At 46.2% G+C, this 19,020-nt stretch overlaps 1 protein-coding gene across 1 annotated transcript; it reads left to right on the forward strand.

Annotated features, from left to right (window-relative positions):
- Positions 1–8,292: 8,292 nt before the first annotated feature.
- On the forward strand, positions 8,293–18,791 carry LOC128043576 (group IID secretory phospholipase A2-like). The gene is made up of 4 exons (XM_052635952.1): positions 8,293–8,332; positions 11,699–11,843; positions 13,604–13,710; positions 18,643–18,791. The coding sequence occupies exons 1-4, from the start codon at positions 8,293–8,295 to the stop codon at positions 18,789–18,791; spliced, it is 441 nt and encodes a 146-aa protein (XP_052491912.1).
- Positions 18,792–19,020: the final 229 nt, after the last annotated feature.

The raw sequence follows: 19,020 nt of genomic DNA on the forward strand, positions 1-19,020 counted from the left end.
CGGGCAGTGCCCCTTTGCACTTACTCTGTGTGAACCACTTGGGACAGTGCCCAGCATGTAGCAGGGCAGCTCTGGCTGACCTGTATTCTGACCCAAATGCTGCCACTCACCTGCTGCTCTGTGACTCTGGGCAGGTTCCTAACCTTGCTGGGCCCCAGTCGATGGTAACTACTCTCCATAGAATTTGCACTTCAGGGTCTAAGCCCTCTCCAGCTTCCTCCCATCCTCCACCTGGAGATCTCGATGGATCATGGACAAATAGTATCACCAAGTGTATCCCCACTGTTTCCAAGGAAGTGAAAACTCAGATTTGCTGGAAAGGCTCAGGAAATGATCAGTTCTATCTATTATATGCTGCTGATGGAGCCAAATAGGAAAAGGAGTACGTCAAGGCTGTATATTGTCACCCTGCTTATTTAACTTATATGCAGAGTACATCATGAGAAACGTTGGACTGGAAGAAACACAAGCTGAAATCAAGAGTGCCGGGAGAAATATCAATAACCTCAGATATGCAGATGACACCACCCTTATGGCGGAAAGTGAAGAGGAACTAAAAAGCCTCTTGATGAAACTGAAAGAGGAGAGTGAAAAAGTTGGCTTAAAGCTCAACATTCAGAAAACAAAGATCATGGCATCCAGTCACATCACTTCATGGGAAATAGATGGGGAAACAGTGGAAACAGTGTCAGACTTTATTTTTTTGGGCTCCAAAATCACTGCAGATGGTGACTGCAGCCATGAAATTAAAAGATACTTACTCCTTGGAAGAAAAGTTATGATCAACCTAGATAGTATATTCAAAAGCAGAGACATTACTTTGCCAACAAAGGTTCGTCTAGTCAAGGCCATGGTTTTCCCAGTAGTCATGTATGGATGTGAGAGTTGGACTGTGAAGAAGGTTGAGCACCGAAGAATTGATGCTTTTGAACTGTGGTGTTGGAGAAGACTCTTGAGAGTCCCTTGGACTGCAAGGAGATCCAACCAGTCCATTCTAAAGGAGATCAACCATGGGATTTCTTTGGAAGGAATGATGCTAAAGCTGAAACTCCAGTACTTTGGCCACCTCATGCGAAGAGTTGACTCATTGGAAAAGACTTTGATGCTGGGAGGGATTGGGGGCAGGAGGGGAAGGGGACGACAGAGGATGAGATGGCTGGATGGCATCACTGACTCGATGGGTGTGAGTCTGAGTGAACTCCCGGAGTTGGTGATGGACAGGGAGGCCTGGCGTGCTGTGATTCATGGGGTCGCAAAGAGTCGGACACGACTGAGCGACTGAACTGAATTGAACTGAACTGATGGAGCCAAAAGCTAGGGAGTTTCTAAATTTCAACCAATTTCAGAGAAAGGAAGAACTCTAAGAACCTTTCTATCCTGATTCAGCAATTTCACTTCTGGAAATTTATTTTAAAGAAACTTCCCTTTTAAAATAGACAAAGATTTATTATTATCATAGTTTTTCTCTTCTTTTCTTTGGCCACATAGCATGGGGGACCTTAGTTCCCCAAACAGGGATCGAACCAGCACCCCATGCAATGGAAGCTCAGAGTCCTGACCACTGGACCATCAGGGAAGTCCCCAGAGTGTTTCTATAACGATGAGCAATGGTGACCTAAAAGTCATAACGAAAAAAAATCCATAGAAACAGACCCAGGAACCAAAATGATAGGATTAGTAGATAAACATATTACGACAGTCTTACACCTATGTTCTATATATTTAAGAAAATAGAGGAAAGCTTGAGCCTGTTAATTAGAAACAGAAAAAGAAAGGGAAGTCGCTGAGTCGTGTCTGACTCTTTGCGACCTCATGGACTGCAGCCCGCCAGGCTCCTCTGTCCATGGGATTTTCCAGGTAAGAATACCAGAATGGGTGGCCATTTCCTTCTCCACTGGATCTTCCTGACCCAAGGAGTGAACCTGGGTCTCCTGTACTGCCGGCAGACTCTACTGTCTTAGCCACCAGGGAAGCCAATTAGAAACATAGAAGATATTAAAAAAAAAAAAAAAAAAAAAACTAGATCAAATTTCTAGAGAGAATTAAATACACTGAGATGACGGAGCGGATAGGATTAATGCAGATTTCAGTTCAGTTCAGTCGCTCAGTCATGTCCGCCTCTTTGTGACCCCATGAATCGCAGCACGCCAGGCCTCCCTGTCCATCACCAACTCCTGGAGTTCGCTCAAACTCATGTCCATCGAGTCGGCGATACCATCCAGCCATCTCATCCTCTGTTGTCCCCTTCTCCTCCTGCCCCTAATCCCTCCCATCATCAGGGTCTTTTCCAATGAGTCAACTCTTCGCATGAGGTGGCCAAAGTATTGGAGTTTCAGCAGTAGCATCAGTCCTTCCAATGAACACCCAGGACTGATCTCCTTCAGAATGGACTGGTTGGACCTCCTTGCAGTCCAAGGGACTCTCAAGAGTCTTCTCCAACACCACAGTTCAAAAGCATCAATTCTTTGACGCTCAGCTTTCTTCACAATCCAACTCTCACATCCATACATGACCACTGGAAAAACCATAGCATTGACTAGACGGACTTTTGTTGGCGAAGTAATGTCTCTGCTTTTCAATATACTATCTAGGTTGCTCATAACTTTCCTTCCAAGGAGTCGGCGTCTTTTAAGGAGTAGGTGATTGCAGTTCATGGCTGCAATCACCATCTGCAGTGATTTTGGAGCCCCCAAAATAAAGTATGACACTGTTTCCACTGTTTCCCCATCTATTTCCCATGAAGTGATGGGACCGGATGCCATGATCTTCGTTTTCTGAATGTTGAGCTTTAAGCCAACTTTTTCACTCTCCTCTTTCAGTTTCATCAAGAGGCTTTTTAGTTCCTCTTCATTTTCTGCCATAAAGGTGGTGTCATCTGCATATCTGAGGTTATTGATATTTCTCCCGGCAATCTTGATTCCAGCTTGTGCTCCTTCCAGCCCAGCGTTTCTCATGATGTACTCTGCATATAAGTTAAATAAACAGGGTGACGATATGCAGCCTTGATGTACTCCTTTTCCTATTTGGAACCAGTCTGTTGTTCCATGTCCAGTTCTAACTGTTGCTTCCTGACCTGCATATAGGTTTCTCAAGAGGCAGGTGAGGTGGTCTGGTATTCCCATCTCTTTCAGAATTTTCCACAGTTTATTGTGATCCACACAGTCAAAGGCTTTGGCATAGTCAATAAAGCAGAAATAGATGTTTTTCTGGAACTCTCTTGCTTTTTCCATGATCCAGCGGATGTTGGCAATTTTATCTCTGGTTCCTCTGCCTTTTCTAAAACCAGCTTGAACATCTGGAATTTCATGGTTCACGTATTGCTGAAGCCTGGCTTGGAGAATTTTGAGCATTACTTTACTAGCGTGTGAGATAAGTGCAATTGTGCGGTAGCTTTGAGCATTCTTTGGCATTGCCTTTCTTTGGGATTGGAATGAAAACTGACCTTTTCCAGTCCCGTGGCCACGGCTGAGTTTTCCAGATTTGCTGGCATCTTGAGGGAAGCACTTTCACAGCATCGTCTTTCAGGATTTGAAACAGCTCAACTGGAGTTCCATCACCTCCACTAGCTATGTTCATAGTGATGCTTTCTAAAGCCCACTTGACTTCACATTCCAGGGTGTCTGGCTCTAGGTGAGTGATCACACCGTCGTGATTATCTGCATTGTGAAGCTCTTTTTTTAATAGTTCTTCTGCATATTCTTGCCACCTCTTAATATCTTTTGCTTCTGTTAGGCCCATACCATTTCTGTCCTTTATCGAGCCCATCTTTGCATGAAATGTTCCCTTGGTATCTCTAATTTTCTTGAAGAGATCTCTAGTCTTTCCCATTCTGTTCTTTTCCTCTATTCCTTTGCCTTGATTGCTGAGGAAGGCTTTCTTATCTCTTCTTGCTATTCTTTGGAACTCTGCATTCAAATGCTTATATCTTTCCTTTTCTCCTTTGCTTTCCACTTCTCTTCTTTTCACAGCTATTTGTAAGTCTTTCCCAGACAGCCATTTTGCTTTTTTGCATTTCTTTTCCATGGGGATGGTCTTGATCCCTGTCTCCTGTACAATGTCATGAACCTCATTCCATAGTTCATCAGGCACTCTGTCTATCAGATCTAGTCTCTTAAATCTATTTCTCACTTCCACTGTATAGTCATAAGGGATTTGATTGAGGTCATACCTGAATGGTTAAGTGTTTCTCCCTACTTTCTTCAATTTGAGTCTGAATCTGGCAATAAGGAGTTCCTGATCTGAGCCACAGTCAGCTCCCGGTTTTGTTTTTGCTGACTGTATAGAGTTTCTCCATCTTTGGCTGCAAAGAATGTAATCAATCTGATATCAGTATTGACCATCTGGGGATGTCCATGTGTAGAGTCTTCTCTTGTGTTGTTGGAAGAGAGTGTTGGCTATGACCAGTGCGTTCTCTTGGCAAAACTCTATTAGCCTTTGCCCTGCTTCATTCCGTACTCCAAGGCCAAATTTGCCTGTTTCTCCAGGTGTTTCTTGACTTCCTACTTTTGCATTCTCAGTTCGGTTCTGTTCAGTTCAGTCACTCAGTCGTGTCCGACTCTTCTATAAAGAAAAGGACCTCTTTTGGGGTGTTAGTTATAAAAGGCCTTGTCGGTCTTCATAGAACTGTTCAACTTCAGCTTTTTCAGCATTACTGGTTGGGCCATAGGCTTGGATTACTGTGATATTGAATGATTTCCCTTGGAAATGAACAGAGATCATTCTGTCATTTTTGAGGTTGCATCCAAGTACTGCATTTTGGACTCTTTTGTTGACCACGATGGCTACTAAATTTCTTCTAAGGGATTCCTGCCCACAGTAGTAGATATAATGGTCATCTGAGTTAAATTCACCCATTCCAGTCCATTGCAGTTCGCTGATTCCTAGAATATTGACGTCACTCTTGCAATCTCCTGTTTGTCCGCTTCCAAGTTGCCTTGATTCATGGACCTGACATTCCAGGTTCCTATGCAATATTGCTCTTTACAGCATCGGACCTTGCTTCTATCAACAGTCACATCCACAGCTGGGTATTGTTTTTGCTTCGGCTCCATCCCTTCATTCTTTCTGGAGTTATTTCTCTATTGATCTCCAGTAGCGTATTGGGCACTTACCGACCTGGGGAGTTCCTCTTTCAGTATCTTATCATTTTGCCTTTTCATACTGTTCATGAGGTTGTCAAGGCAAGAATACTGAAGTGGTTTGCCATTCCCTTCTTCAGTGGACCACTTAGACCATGTAAAACAAAAGGATAGCTATTTATTCTGTTCATTTTAAGCAGTAAAGGTGCAGATGAAGATGACGGTGGTGGGAGTAGCTCACATTTGTTGGTTTCTGGCTACTGACTGAGCTCTGTCTCCATATCACCTCATTTAATTCCCACAAGTCTATGAAGCAGGTGCTATGGTAACCAAGCTGGACCCTATGGTGCTTTCCGAGGACAGACCTGCCCCTACTTGAGTCTTCCATCTGCCTCTCACTATAAAAAACTTTAACCTCCTAGATCTCCCCCAAGTGCCAAAGAGTACATTTAATCAGAAAAGTGAGAAAAATGCAAAGTCAAAAGGAAACAGTCAAGCAAGTCAAAAATAATAATAGTTTAGCCATTAAACAAACTCGAGGACATTTAGTTCCTTCTTAAAGGCTGTTCTGAGCCAGTCATATGAACTGCTTCACAGACTCCACCATATGGAAGGAGTTAACTGTATGTAAGCTGTCACAAGCACATAGATTCCAGACGATTTGAACCAGAAGGTTGATGATATTGATCCCTTAATTCTGTTACCACCAACCAATCAGAAGAATGCCCACAGGCTGACCACACACCCCCAAATCCCTCCCCCTCATCCTGTCTTTAAAGCCTTTCCCTGAAAGCTACCATGGGACTTCAGGCCTTTTGAGAAACAGTCGGACACGACTGAGTGACTGAACTGAACTGAACTGAGCATTAGCTGTCTGGACTGCTTGCTTGGTGCCCTGCAATCAACGATGCTCTTTACTTCATTGTGACAGGAAGTCAGTAGACTGGCTTTTCTGGGCAAGCGGACTCAGGTTTGGTTCCATAACATTCTCACCACCCTGTTTCACGCATGAGGAAATGGAAGAGGTGGAGCTGAGCACCTTTCTCCGGGTGCAGCAGGTGGAACACCAGGGAGGAAGCCTGGGTTTGGGTCCCACCTCCCAGCCTCTTCGTCTCCCTGTGATGCTACATAACCGGTGTGGCAGTCACCATAATGGCATTCTACTGCAGGTGTGTTGCGTGCAGAGTGTGGTGTGTATGTGGCCTCTAAACCCCACGGCCATCAGAGGAGAGAGGGCCAGTTGCCTACACATTGTCAATGTTCTGCAAACGAGGAAAGCAAGGCTCTTGAGGTCAAGTGATTTGCCCAGGGTCCCACGCTGGTAGCAGAAGAAGCTAGAGTGTGAATGCGTTCCCTTTGAACTGTGCCCTGGGACCTCTGGGGATGTCTGGGACAGCAGATTTTGAAGACTTTTGGCAGCATCTATCAAGTCTTCTCTCCCACTAGGGCAAAGACCTCTGGAATCAGCAGAAGTCCTGGCTACTTTTGCTTTTGCCCAATTGAGATGAACTCAGGGGGAAGCTGGGGCTCAGAAGGGCAACCACAGACCTAGAAGAGTGCACAGGAAGGTCCCACATTGGTAACAGCAAAGAGGTAAGGAGCATGTGCCTATAGAGCACGCCTAGGGGAGGCACCCAGGAGTTGCCGGAGAGATTTCATGTGTGTGCTGCTGAGTATTTTGCGTGCAGATTGCTTTTTCATTATGAGATGATCAGTTAATGACTGAGTCTAGGAATAAAGGAAAATTACATTTTAAAGAGACAGAGAAGAGGGACAGGGAGATCGCCCAGCAGTGACTTGGCTTCTTTTGTGTAGACCAGTCAGCTGGCAGCAAAGAGGTCAGCCTGTGCTCTGTGCTCTTGAACAGCCATCTGACAGGCACCGAAGAAGCCCAGTTTCTGCTCTCGTGGGCTCTCCAGCAAACCTCAGAAGGTTACTGGTAGAGCATTGTAGCAGACTATCCATTTGTAATGCCAAGCATGTCTTGCCATCAGCACCTCCACCCTAGCTGGGCTGGGTCCAGGCCATTCGCCTCATTAGGAGTCCCGCCTTAAACTGGGGAGGACCTTCTGCAGGGCAAGTTGTCAACACATGTCAGTTGCCTTCAAGTTGTATGTGTGGTTTGACTCAGCAAGCCCACTTCAGGAGTACACCCTGTAGAAACAATCCTGGGCAGGGACGAGATTTCATCTCAAAGACTTCTTTCACTGTCCTGCTGTGTGTTCTAGAATAGTATGATATTGGAAATAACCCATATGCCCAACAATAGGGGATTCTTTAAATGAATGGCATACAAGGCTACCTTTCAAAATTTTCTGCAGGAGATGGTTTAACAACATACAAATATGTTCAAGTTATTTTAGTAAATGAAAAAACAGACTACAAAGTACTACCTGTAGTGTTTACCTAATTTGGTCAGGGAAAAGTGTGGAAAGATATATACAGAGAGTAATAGAACCAGGATAACATTGACACCAAGATGGTAATGATGGAACAACTTAAGTGCCCATCAAAGGATGAGTGCATAAAGAAGACATCGTTCATATGTGTGTGTGTGTGTGTGTGTGTGTGTGTGTGTGAGTGTAAAAACATCTTAAAATAGAGAGTAAAATGGTGGTTATGAGAAGTGCAGGAGGGGGAGGGCTAAGACAAATATTGTATAAGTGTACGCACTTGCAACAAGTAGTAAATAGGTCCTACACAGTATAGTGAATATCAACAACAATGTTGTGTTATAATCACCAAACTTGCCTAGAGACTGGATCTTCATTATTCCAACCACAAAGAGAAATTGTAATTATGTGACGTGACAGAAATGCTAATTATTGCTGCACTACCACTCAGATCATGATATATAAATGTATCAAATCAATATATTGTCCCCTTAAATTGACACAGTTATGTCATTTCATTGAAAAAATTAGTGGTGATGAATGGATTCACAAAGGATTTTAAATTGCTTCTAGTTATTCAAGTTCTCCAAATCGTCTATGTCAATCATGCAATCAAAGCCATTTTTAAAAGCTATTAAAAACAGGAATAATAAAAATCCGCATTGCCAGAAAAGAGGAAACACAAAGCGCCTGGGTGACCTCCGGCAGGGCTGAAGCTGGGAGGGGGGAGTGAGCTCGGCAGGCAGGGCCATCTGATATAAGGGGCTGCTGGCTCGCAAGGGGCCTTCCAGTCATTGCCTCCACTGCTCTGTGCTGGGGTCATGGGCCTCTCCCTGCTCTGCGTGCTGCTGGTCTTTGCTGGTGAGTGGGGACAGCACCCACAGCCGGGGAGGCGGGGAGGGAGGCTGGGGTGCCCTGTACCTCTTTCCTAAACTGAGCTGCTGTGCTGATCATCCCTGACCCGGTCCCCAGTCCCCCACTATTCGGCCCCCTGCAGGAGTCGTCAGTGGCTCAATCCCCTGGAACAGTGGCTTCAGCCAGAGGGCTGTGGGCGGCCAAGCTGGGTGGCAGGCAGAGGCGGGAAACTAGACGTTCACAAACTGGGCTCCAGCTGAACTGATGTCTGTGGTACTTCGGACACAAACTACGGAAATGGATCTGCCCTCCTGTGTCCCTCTGACCAGATAATAGTGATCTCTCACATATGCACACCTCTCCACACTTTCAGGGGCCTTTCCTGGTGGCTCAGTCAGTAAAGAATCCGCCTGCAGTGCAAGAGACCCAGGTTCCCTCTCTGGGTTCGCAAGATGCCCTGGAGAAGAAAATGGCAATCCACTCCAGTATCCTTGCCTGGGAAATCCCGCGGACAGCGGAGCCTAGCAGGCTAGAGTCCGTGGGGTCGAGAAGTTGAACATGGCTTAGTGATAAACCACCATCTTTTCAGAACCCTTCAGCTCCCTTGACCCTGGGGGTTCTGTTGTCCATTGGGAAATGGTGAAGTTTCCACCTGATCTTTAACAGATCAAATGTTGCAAATCTGGGTGCTAGCAAACTGGAGTATTTACTTGTTGATCCATCTCAGAATATGTCATCTGAGAAAGCTCTTGCGTTTCGTTTTTAACGTGCTTTATGTTATTTTGGGACTCCCAAATTCCCGAGAGGAGCACACCACCAGGGTTACAGTGAAAACCATTAGGAAAGCTGCAATCAACTGCAGAAATTCATCTCTCAGATGCAAAGAGGCAATATGGTGTAGAGATGAAATACACAGATTAACCTGCATTCAGATGCTGGCCCATCAGCTTCCGGTGCTATGACCGTGGCCAAGTCCCCCTACCCGTCTATACCTCATCTGTAAAGTGGGCACAATAACATCCTCTTCACTGGGTTGTTAGAAGGGCTCTAATGAGAAAATATATACAAAACCCCTAGCAAGGGTGAGGAACAGTTAGCGAGCAGTAACTTAACACAAAGCACATGCCTGAGTTAGTGGTGATGTTGTCCCAGCCACTGTCGCTAACCCTTGGGAGAAGGGGCTCCATCCCTCTCAGCGACAGCTGAGGATGGAAAAAGCAACCGAGGCAGGAATGACTGTTAAGCTAAGTCAGTGTCCCGAAGCCCTCTTGACCACCACAAGTTGAGCTCCTCGATTCCCCAGGGCTGGGTTGACCTCACTGTAAAACTGTAAGAAATAAGACCACCGAAAGCACACCGAATCAAAGCTGAATTTGTTTGCTTGGCGAGGACCAGCTGCAGAATTCAGGTGTGAAGTTGTGTGTCTACTTCTAAGCTGAAATAGAAAGGTCTAAACTTGGGGTGCACAAGTAGATGGAGGTTCAGCAAAAAGGTGAGATTCCGAATTCAGATCCTTGGCTGGCCTATTGGGTGGACATTAACTCTCGGCCATGGTCTATTTCTAGGGCCTTATCACCAAATCTGGGGTTCCAGGGGGCTTGAGGTCATTCCTCAGCACAGTCACAATTAAGGTTTCTCTGTAGCATCTGTACAGCTAGAGCCACCGTGGCAAACAAGAGTGGCAGCGTGGGCTTTCACACACTGGGGACGCGACCTACCTACAAGTCCCGGCCTCTACCAGCCAACGTTTAGCTGCAGCCCTGGTGGCTCAGACAGTAAAGAATCTGCCTGAAGTGGACCCAGATTTGATCCCTGGGTTGGGCAGATCCCCTGGAGAACAGAATGGCTATCCACTCCCATATCCTTGCCTGGAGAATCCCATGGACAGAGGAGCCAGGCAGGCTACCATCCGTGGGGTCGCAAAGAGTCAGGCACCACTGAGTAACTATCCCTTCTTCACAAGGCAAGCGCCCTGCTTCTGATGGCACCCCTGCCCACTGCATCAGTTCATCCCAGACCCAGCTTTCCCTAGTGTAGGGCTCTCCCCTGGTTATTACTCACTTTATTTGAGTGTAGAGCTTCCATTATAACACTGTTTACTTGAGGGTCGGTGGGGAGCTTCCACAACTGGGGTCACCCGAAGGGGCCTCCCCAGCCCAGTCTCTCTGCAATTCTGGGCTCCATCTGTGTTCCTGAGTCATCCCCGAGGTTGCACACAGGTACATCCAGTCCCCTTCGCATCTCGTCTCTTTCTCCCAAATTCTTCCATGAATTCATTGGCTTAATATATTTTATTTCTCCTAGCTGAATATAATGCATTCCTCTCTCCCAACAAAGTGAATTCCCCTTATGATCAATTCTCACCAGCAGATATTATGACTGAAGTGAAAATTATTCATGAAAAACACTGATTTCTAAATCACGCTGCTTTCCAGAAGAGCCATGCATATTTTTTTAAAGGGTTTTTTAATGATTTTATTTATTTTATATTATTGCTGGCTGTGCTGGGTCTCCGTTGCTGGGTGAGGTTTCTCTTTGTTAGTGGTGTATGGGCTTCTCAGCACGGGGACTCTCTTGTATTGGAGGGAAAGTTCTATGGGGCGTGGGTTTCAGTAGTTGCTACACGTGGGCTCTGTAGTTGTGGCTCCCGGGTGCGATAGCTGTGGCGCATGGGCTTAGCTGCTCCTCGGCACGCAGGAACTTCCTGGACCAGGGATTGAACCAGTGTCTCCTGCACTGGCGGGTGGATTCTTTACCACTGAGCCACCAGGAAAGCCCCCACGCATACTGTTTAATGTGTGGATTCTCTATGGGCTGTGGTGGGAGTCGGGGGTGGTGGGGGGAGTGTCTTCCTACTATCGAATGTGAACCCAGAGACAGAGAGCAGAGCCAGGCTGCCCTGGGTTAGCATCCTGCTCCTCTGGTTACCAGCTACTATGACCTGGAACAAGTTCCTGAAGCTCAGTGTGTTCATCCCTAAAATGGAGATTAAAAACAGCATTTATGGTTCCGATACTGGTTTCTTAGTTTTCATACATACACCACGATGAGAGGATACTGAATGGGGAGGTGTATGAGACTTCTTTGTATGATCTTGGCAACTTTTCTCTACATCAAGAATAAACCAAAATGAAAAGATTGTTTTAAACAGAATATCTCATGGAAAGGGAGGAGTCAGTGGGTCTCTACATGAAAAGATCCTTGGTAATCAGTTACCAATTCTCATTATGCTTCCAATAGCCACAGTGGTTGTTGTTACTTTATTATCCAAGGTCACTGTTTTGGCCCAGGCAGAGCAGAGGTGCCAGGCCTGCAGCCCACTGGACTCCCCTGAGATTCACGTCCTCTCCCTGTGGCTGGGCTCCTTGGCAGGTGTGGCTCCAGCTGAGGGCGACATGCTGGACCTGAACAAGATGGTCAAACAAGTGACAGGGAAGACCCCCATCTTCTTCTATTCGTCCTACGGCTGCTACTGCGGAATTGGTGGCCAAGGCCAACCCAGAGATGCCACAGACTGGTAATTCCTCCCAACCGTGCTCTGCCTCTACCCAGGGACCCTCCTCTCTCGTCTCCTGTTTCCTCTCCACCCATTTATTCATCTGGTACCATGTGCTGTTGAAGCCTAGGCTGAAGAGGTTGGTCATTACCTTGCCAGCACGTGAAATGAGCACAGTTATACAGTAGTTTGAACATTCTTTGGCATTGCCTTTCTTTGGGATCAGAATGGAACCTGACTTTTTCAGTCCCGTGGCCACTGCTGTTTTCCAAATTTCCCTGGCTTATTGAGTGTAGCACTTTTACAGCACCATCTTTTAGGATTTGAAAGAGCTCAACTGGAATTCCATCACTTCCAATAGCTTTCTTCCTTGTAATGCTTCCTAAGGCCTACTTGACTTCACATAACAGGATGTCTGGCTGTTGGTGAGTGACCACACTATGGTGGTTATCCAGGTTATTAAGTCCTTTTTTGTATAGTTCTTCTGTGTATTCTTGCCACGTCTTCTTAATCTCTTCCACTGCTGTTAGGTCTATACCATTTCTGTCCTTTACTGTGCATGAAATATCCCCCTGGTAGCTCCAGTTTTGTTGATGAGATCTCTAGTCCTTCCCATTCTACTGTCTCCCTCTATATCTTTGCATTGATCAGTGAGAAAGTCTTTCTTATCTCTCCTTGCTCTTCCCTGGAACTCTGCATTGATTTGGATATCTCTTTCCCTTTCTCTTCTGTCTTTCACTTCTCTTCTTTTCTCAGCTATTTCTAAGGTATTCTCAGACAACTATTTTACTTTCTTAGGTATCTTTTTCTTTGGGATGATTTTGGTTACCACCTCCTGGACAACGTTCCAAACCTCAGTCCATAAGTTGTTCTTCAAGGCACTCTGTCTATCAGATCTAATCCCTTGAATCTATTAATCACCTCCACTGTATAATCATAAGGGATTTGATTTAGTTCTTACCTGAATGGTCTCATGTTCTTCCCTGCTAGGAACTCTGCTGAGCTCTGATCCAGCCTCAGCCCTTCTGGAGGGTTCCCCAGAGTTTCTGAAGTCTGCCTTGCACTATCCACCTCAAACTAGTTAGAAGAGCCACAAACACTTCCCATTGCCATTAAACGTTGTTTTGTTTTTTTTTTTTTCAAAGTCCCACTTCTTTTTGCCATGGTCTCACTTGGTTTTCATAGCAACCCAGGGATCTGCCAGAGGAGGGATGAGAGCCAGCCTGGCCCGAGGTCAGCACCCTCACCCACCACATACAGGCTGTATGATCCTGGGCCAGTGGCCTGACTGCCCAGAGCCTCAGTTTCCTCATTTGTGAAATGAGGATAATGCTAGTACCTCTATCTTTAAGCGGCCAAAAGGATTAAGAGAGAATTCCTAGGTAGAGCAAGTTCCTGGTACATAGGAGGGAATCTTCCTTCATAGCTCAGACGGCAAAGAATCTGCCTGCAATGCAGGAGACCTGGGTTTGATCCCTGGGTCAGGAAGATCCCCTGGAGAAGGAAATGGCAAGCCACTCCAGTATTCTTGCCTGGAGAGTCACATGGACAGAGGAGCCTGGCAGGCTACAGTCCATGGGGTCGCAAAGAGTCAGACACGACTTAGAGACTAAACCATCACCTGGTACACAGGAAGCACTCGAGAACTTTTAGCTAGAAAGAAGACTAGACCCTGCAGGCCTTGACTTCCAAGGCGGACACACAGTTTCTGCTCTGGGGCAGGGGCAACCTGAGACTCAAGCCAGCCAAGGACTCACCCTCCTCCTGTCCTCTCCTGCCAGGTGCTGCCACGAACACGACTGCTGCTATGGTAACCTGACACACCGCAACTGTGACTACCGCTATGACCACTATGACTACACCTTTTTCCGGGGGAACGTCCAGTGTTGTGAGTGCCTGGGCCTCAGGGTTGGAGTAGGAGGCTGAGCAAAGGAGTTATCGCACGCATTGCTTTTGTATGCTGTGTGACAAAGCACAAGCTGCTCAGGCTCTCTGTTTTTCTCATATGTCCAGTGGCAATATCTGGGCTGTGAAGGAGAGGCAGCAATAGGGGCAGGAGGACTGAGAGGTCCCATAGAGAATTTGACCCCTTTAGGATCTGGACCTCGGCTTAGATCCCAGACCCACCACTGACCAGCTGTGTGACCTTGAGCACTTCGCTGAACTTCTCTGAACATCAAGATCCTGTTCCGGAAACTCAGGGTGATAACAGTATTCTACTCCATAAAGTTAATTCAAAAACTAAAATAAGAGGAGACATAGGTGCCCTGCAGATGCATCCTTGAGTAATCACGCAAGCTACCAAGGTTCAGTTCAGTTCAGTCGCTCAGTCATGTCCGACTCTTTGTGACCCCATTAACCAGGCACACCAGGCCTCCCTGTCCATCACCAACTCCCAGAGTTCACCCAAACCTATGTCTATTGAGTCGGTGATGCCATCCAACCATCTCATCCTCTGTTGTCCCCTTCTCCTCCTGCCCTCAATCTTTCCCACCATCTGGATATTTTTCAATGAATCAGTTCTTCCCATCACGTGGCCAAAGTTTGGAGTTTCAGCCTCAGCATCAGTCCTTCCAATGAATATTCAGGACTGAGTTCCTTTAGGATGGACTGGTTGGATCGCCTTGCGGTCCAAGGGACTCTCAGGAGTCTTCTCCAACACCACAGTTCAAAACCATCAACTCTTCAGTGTTCGGTTTTCCTTAGAGTCCAGTTCTCACACCCATACATGACCACTGGAAAAATCGTAACTTTGATAGATGGACCTTTTGGCAAAGTAATATCTCTGGATTTCAATATGCTGTCTAGTTGGTCATAACTCTTCTTTTAAGGAGTAAGTGTCTTTTAATTTCATGGCTGCAATCACCATCTGCAGTAATTTTAGAGCACCAAAATATAAAGTCTGACACTGTTTCCACTGTTTTCCCATCTATTTCCCATGAAGTGATGGGACCGGATGCCAATATTTTGGTTTTCTGAATATTGAGCTTTAAGCCAACTTTTTCACTCTCCTCTTTCACTTTCATCAAGAGGCTCTTTCATTCTTCTTCACTTTCTGCCATAAGGGTGGTGTCATCTGCATATCTGAGGTTATTGATAATTCTCCTGGCAATCTTGATTCCAACTTGTGCTTCCTCCAGCCCAGCGTTTCTCATGATGTTCTCTGCATATAACTTAAATCAGCAGGGTGATAATATACAGCCTTGACATACTCCTTTTCCTATTTGGAACCAGTCTGTTGTTCCATGTCCAGTTCTAACTGTTGCTTCCTGACCTGCATACAGGTTTCTCAAAAGGCAAGTCAAGGGGTCTGGTATTGCCATCTCTTTCAGAATTTTCCACAGTTTATTGTGATCCACACAGTCAAAGGCGTTGGCATAGTCAATAAAGCAGAAGTAGATGTTTTTCTGGAACTCTCTTGCTTTTTCCATGATCCAGTGGATGTTGGCTATTTGATCTCTGGTTCCTCTGCCTTTTCAAAAACAAGCTTGAACATGTGGAAGTTCACGGCTCATTTATTTCTGAAGCCTGGCTTGGAGAATTTTGAGCATTACATTACTAGTGTGTGAGAAGAGTGCAATTGTGCGGTAGTTTGAACATTCTTTGGCACTGCCTTTCATTGGGATTGGAATGAAAACTGACCTTTTCCAGTCCTGTGGCCACTGCTGAGTTTTCCAAATTTGCTGGCATATTGAGGGAAGCACTTTCAAAGAATCAACTTTCAGGATTTGAAACAGCTCAACTGGAATTCCATCACTTCCACTAGCTTTTTTTTATAGTGATGCTTCCTAAGGCCCATTTGCCTTCACATTCCAGGATGTCTGGCTCTAGGTTAGTGATCACACTATCGTGACTATTTGGGTCATGAAGATCTTTTTTGTACAGTTCTTCTGTGTATTCTTGCCACCTCTTCTTAATACCTTCTGCTTCTGTTCGGTCCATACCATTTCTGTCCTTTATTGAGCCCATCTTTACATGAAAGGTTCCCTTGGTATCTCTTATTTTCTTGAAGAGATCTCTAGTTTTTCTCATTCTATCGTTTTCCTGTATTTCTTTGCATTGATTGCTGAGGAAGGCTTTCTTACCTCTACTTGCTATTCTTTGGAACTCTGCTTTCAAATGGGTATATCTTTCCTTTTCTCCTTTGCTTTTTGCTTCCCTTCTTTTCACAGCTATTTGTAAGCCCTCCTCAGACAGCCATTTTGCTTTTTTATCATTTCTTTTTCTTGGGGATGGCCTTGATTCCTGTCTCCTGTACAGGGCCACGAACCTCATTCCATAGTTCATCAGGCACTCTGTCTATCAGATCTAGTCCCTTAAATCTATTTCTCACTTCCACTGTATAGTCATAAGGGATTTGATTAAGCTCATACCTGAATGGTCTAGTGGTTTTCTCCACTTTCTTCAATTTCAGTCTGAATTCGGCAATAAGGAGTTCAAGATCTGAGCCACAGTCAGCTCCCAGTCTTGTTTTTGCTGACTATACAGAGCTTATCCATCTTTGGCTGCAAAGAATATAATCAATCTGATTTCAGTGTCGACCATCTGGTGATGTCCATGTGTAGAGTCTTCTCTTGTGTTGTTGGAAGAGGGTGTTTGCTGTGACCAGTGCGTTCTCTTGGCAGAATTCTGTTAGTCTTTGCCCCGCTTCATTCTGTACTCCAAGGCCAAATTTGCCTGTTTCTCCAGGTGTTTCTTGACTTCCTACTTTTGCATTCAATCCCTTTAATGAAAAGGAAATCTCTTCTCAATTTTAGTTCTAGAAGGTCTTGTAGGTCTTCATAGAACTGTTCAACCTCAGCTTCTTCAGTGTTACTGGTCAGGGCATAGACTTGGATTACCATGATATTGCATGATTTCCCTTGGAAACGAACAGAGATCATTCTCTCATTTTTGAGATTGCATCCAAGTATTGCATTTCAGACTCTTTTGCTGACCATGATGGCTACTCCATTTCTTCTGAGGGATTCCTGCCCACAGTAGTAGATATAATGGTCATCTGAGTTAAATTCACCCATTCCAGTCCATCTTAGTTTGCTGATTCCTAGAATGTCAATGTTCACTCTTGCCATCTCCTGTTTCACCACTTCCAGTTTGCCTTGATTCATGGACCTAACATTCCAGGTTCCTATGCAATATTGCTCTTTACAGCATCGGACCTTGCTTCTATCACCAGTCCCATCCACAAATGGGTGTTGTTTTTGCTTTGCCTCATCCCTTCATTCTTTCTGGAGTTATTTCTCCACTGATCTCCAGTAGCATATTGGGCACCTTCTGACCTGGGGAGTTCCTCTTTCAGTGTCCTACTTTTTGCCTTTTAATACTGTTCATGGGGTTCTCAAGGCAAGAATACTGAAGTGGTTTGCCATTTCCTTCTCTAGGGACCACATTCTGTCAGACCTCTCCATCATGATGCATCCGTCTTGGGTGGCCCCGCGGGCATGGCTTGGTTTCATTGAATTACCGAGGTTACTGTTCATTTTTTCATCATCATGGGTTCTTAGAGCAGCCCAGACAGGAGGCAGCACCACCCTGGTGATCCTTTTCTTCTTGTTGTTCGTGGTCACTATGTCGCATCTTACTCTTTGCAACCCCATGAAATTTGACCCACCCGTCTCCTCTGTCCATGGGATTTCCCAGGCAAAAATACTGGAGCATGTTGCCATTTCCTTGGTCGGGGGATTTTCCTGACCCAGGACTTGAACCCATGTCTCCTGCTTGGCAGGCAAATTCTGAGCCACCTGGGAAGCCCTGATCTCCATTTTACTGACAAGAAAACTGAAACTAGAGTGAACAGTTTGCTCAGGGTCACACAGCTACAAATGAGTAGCCTGGGCTGTAACCCAGGACACCAAGCCCCAGGGTCCACGCATGGAGAAATGCGGCAAGTTCCGGGGCTGGAAGGTGAATGGGCTCACCAGCTGTCCCTGTTAACTGAGAACTTAGTGGCAACAGCTGATATGGCCAAGATTTATTGACCATTTACTATGTGCTAAAGGCTTTGCCTTCTTATTTTAATCTGAATATATATATATGTGTGTGTGTGTGTGTGTGTGTGTGTGTGTGTGTGTGTGTATACATATTCTTTTTCAGATTCTTTTCCCTTATAGATTATTACAAAATACTGAGCAGAGTTCCCCATGCTATACAGTAGGTCCGGCTCTCTTATCCCCATTTGACAGATGGTGAAAATGAAGCACCATTGTCCATCTTTCATCAGAGTCTTTGCACATGCTGTTCCTTCTGCCAGGAACGGCCCCTCTCCTCCACCCTGGCTTTCCAAAGTAGGAGCAACAGCTCACTCTTCTGATCTCAGCTCAAATAGCTTTTGACATTCAGTCAGTCCCATTGGTTACCAGCTCAGAGCCCCTGCCTCGTGCCTGACTCCCAGGTAAGCACGGTTGCACTCACTTCTGTGAAGGGCAGGGAGGCCTGGCACACTGCCATCCATGGGGTCACAGAGAGTCAGACACGACTGAGCGACAGAACACCAACGACCACACACTTCTCCAACATCTGCTCCCCACCCCCAGGGGGAGTGTGAACTCAGGCATCCGTTCTGTTCTCCTCTCCCCCCGGGACTGTCGAAGGACAGGTGCTCAGCTGTTTACTGAACAGATGAATGAATGCAGGAGCAATGGCACACAGGGAGGTCACACCCCCTGCCCAAGGTCACAGAGCCAGAGTCCAGGGAGCTGGGAAGGGCACCAAAGGCTGGACAAGGGCTGAGCTGCCTTCAGCGGCTCCCCTTCAGGGGGGCGACCCACCCTACCACGGGAAGAGGCAGACCGCTTAAGTGCCCTCCTCCACCCCCTCGCAGCCACCAAGGGGAGCTGGTGTGAGCAACAGCTGTGCGCCTGTGACAAGACGTTGGCCTTCTGCCTGCAGCGGAACCTGAACACCTACAAGAATCACCTGCGTCATCTGTCCGGATGCGAGGGCGAGATCCCCAAGTGCCACACCCTCTAGCCTGTCCCCCTGCATCTTGAGCTCTGAGGAAGGCCCCCAGGACCACTGGCCACAGCCCCGACCGCAACCTGGTGCCTTTAAAGCACTCCTGGGAAGAAGAAGGGGCTTGGCCTCACCCCTAGCTCCCACTTGCCTCCTGGACCTACTGAATCTCCCCAGCTGTCTCCTCTGAGGGTAGATTGAGATTTTAGGAAAAACCAACGCCAGGGAGCTGCCAGGTGGAGTCTGT

The sequence above is a fragment of the Budorcas taxicolor genome, chromosome 2, assembly GCF_023091745.1.
Source record: "Budorcas taxicolor isolate Tak-1 chromosome 2, Takin1.1, whole genome shotgun sequence".
Lineage (NCBI taxonomy): Eukaryota > Metazoa > Chordata > Mammalia > Artiodactyla > Bovidae > Budorcas > Budorcas taxicolor.

What these genes read in the sequence shown, in the direction of transcription:
- LOC128043576 (XM_052635952.1), top strand. Translation starts at nt 8,293, where the DNA reads ATGGGCCTCTCCCTGCTCTGCGTGCTGCTGGTCTTTGCTG. An exon ending in CCCAGAGATGCCACAGACTG is followed by an intron (nt 11,844 to 13,603) that starts GTAATTCCTCCC and finishes CTCTCCTGCCAG; the next exon opens with GTGCTGCCACGAACACGACT. An exon ending in CCGGGGGAACGTCCAGTGTT is followed by an intron (nt 13,711 to 18,642) that starts GTGAGTGCCTGG and finishes ACCCCCTCGCAG; the next exon opens with CCACCAAGGGGAGCTGGTGT.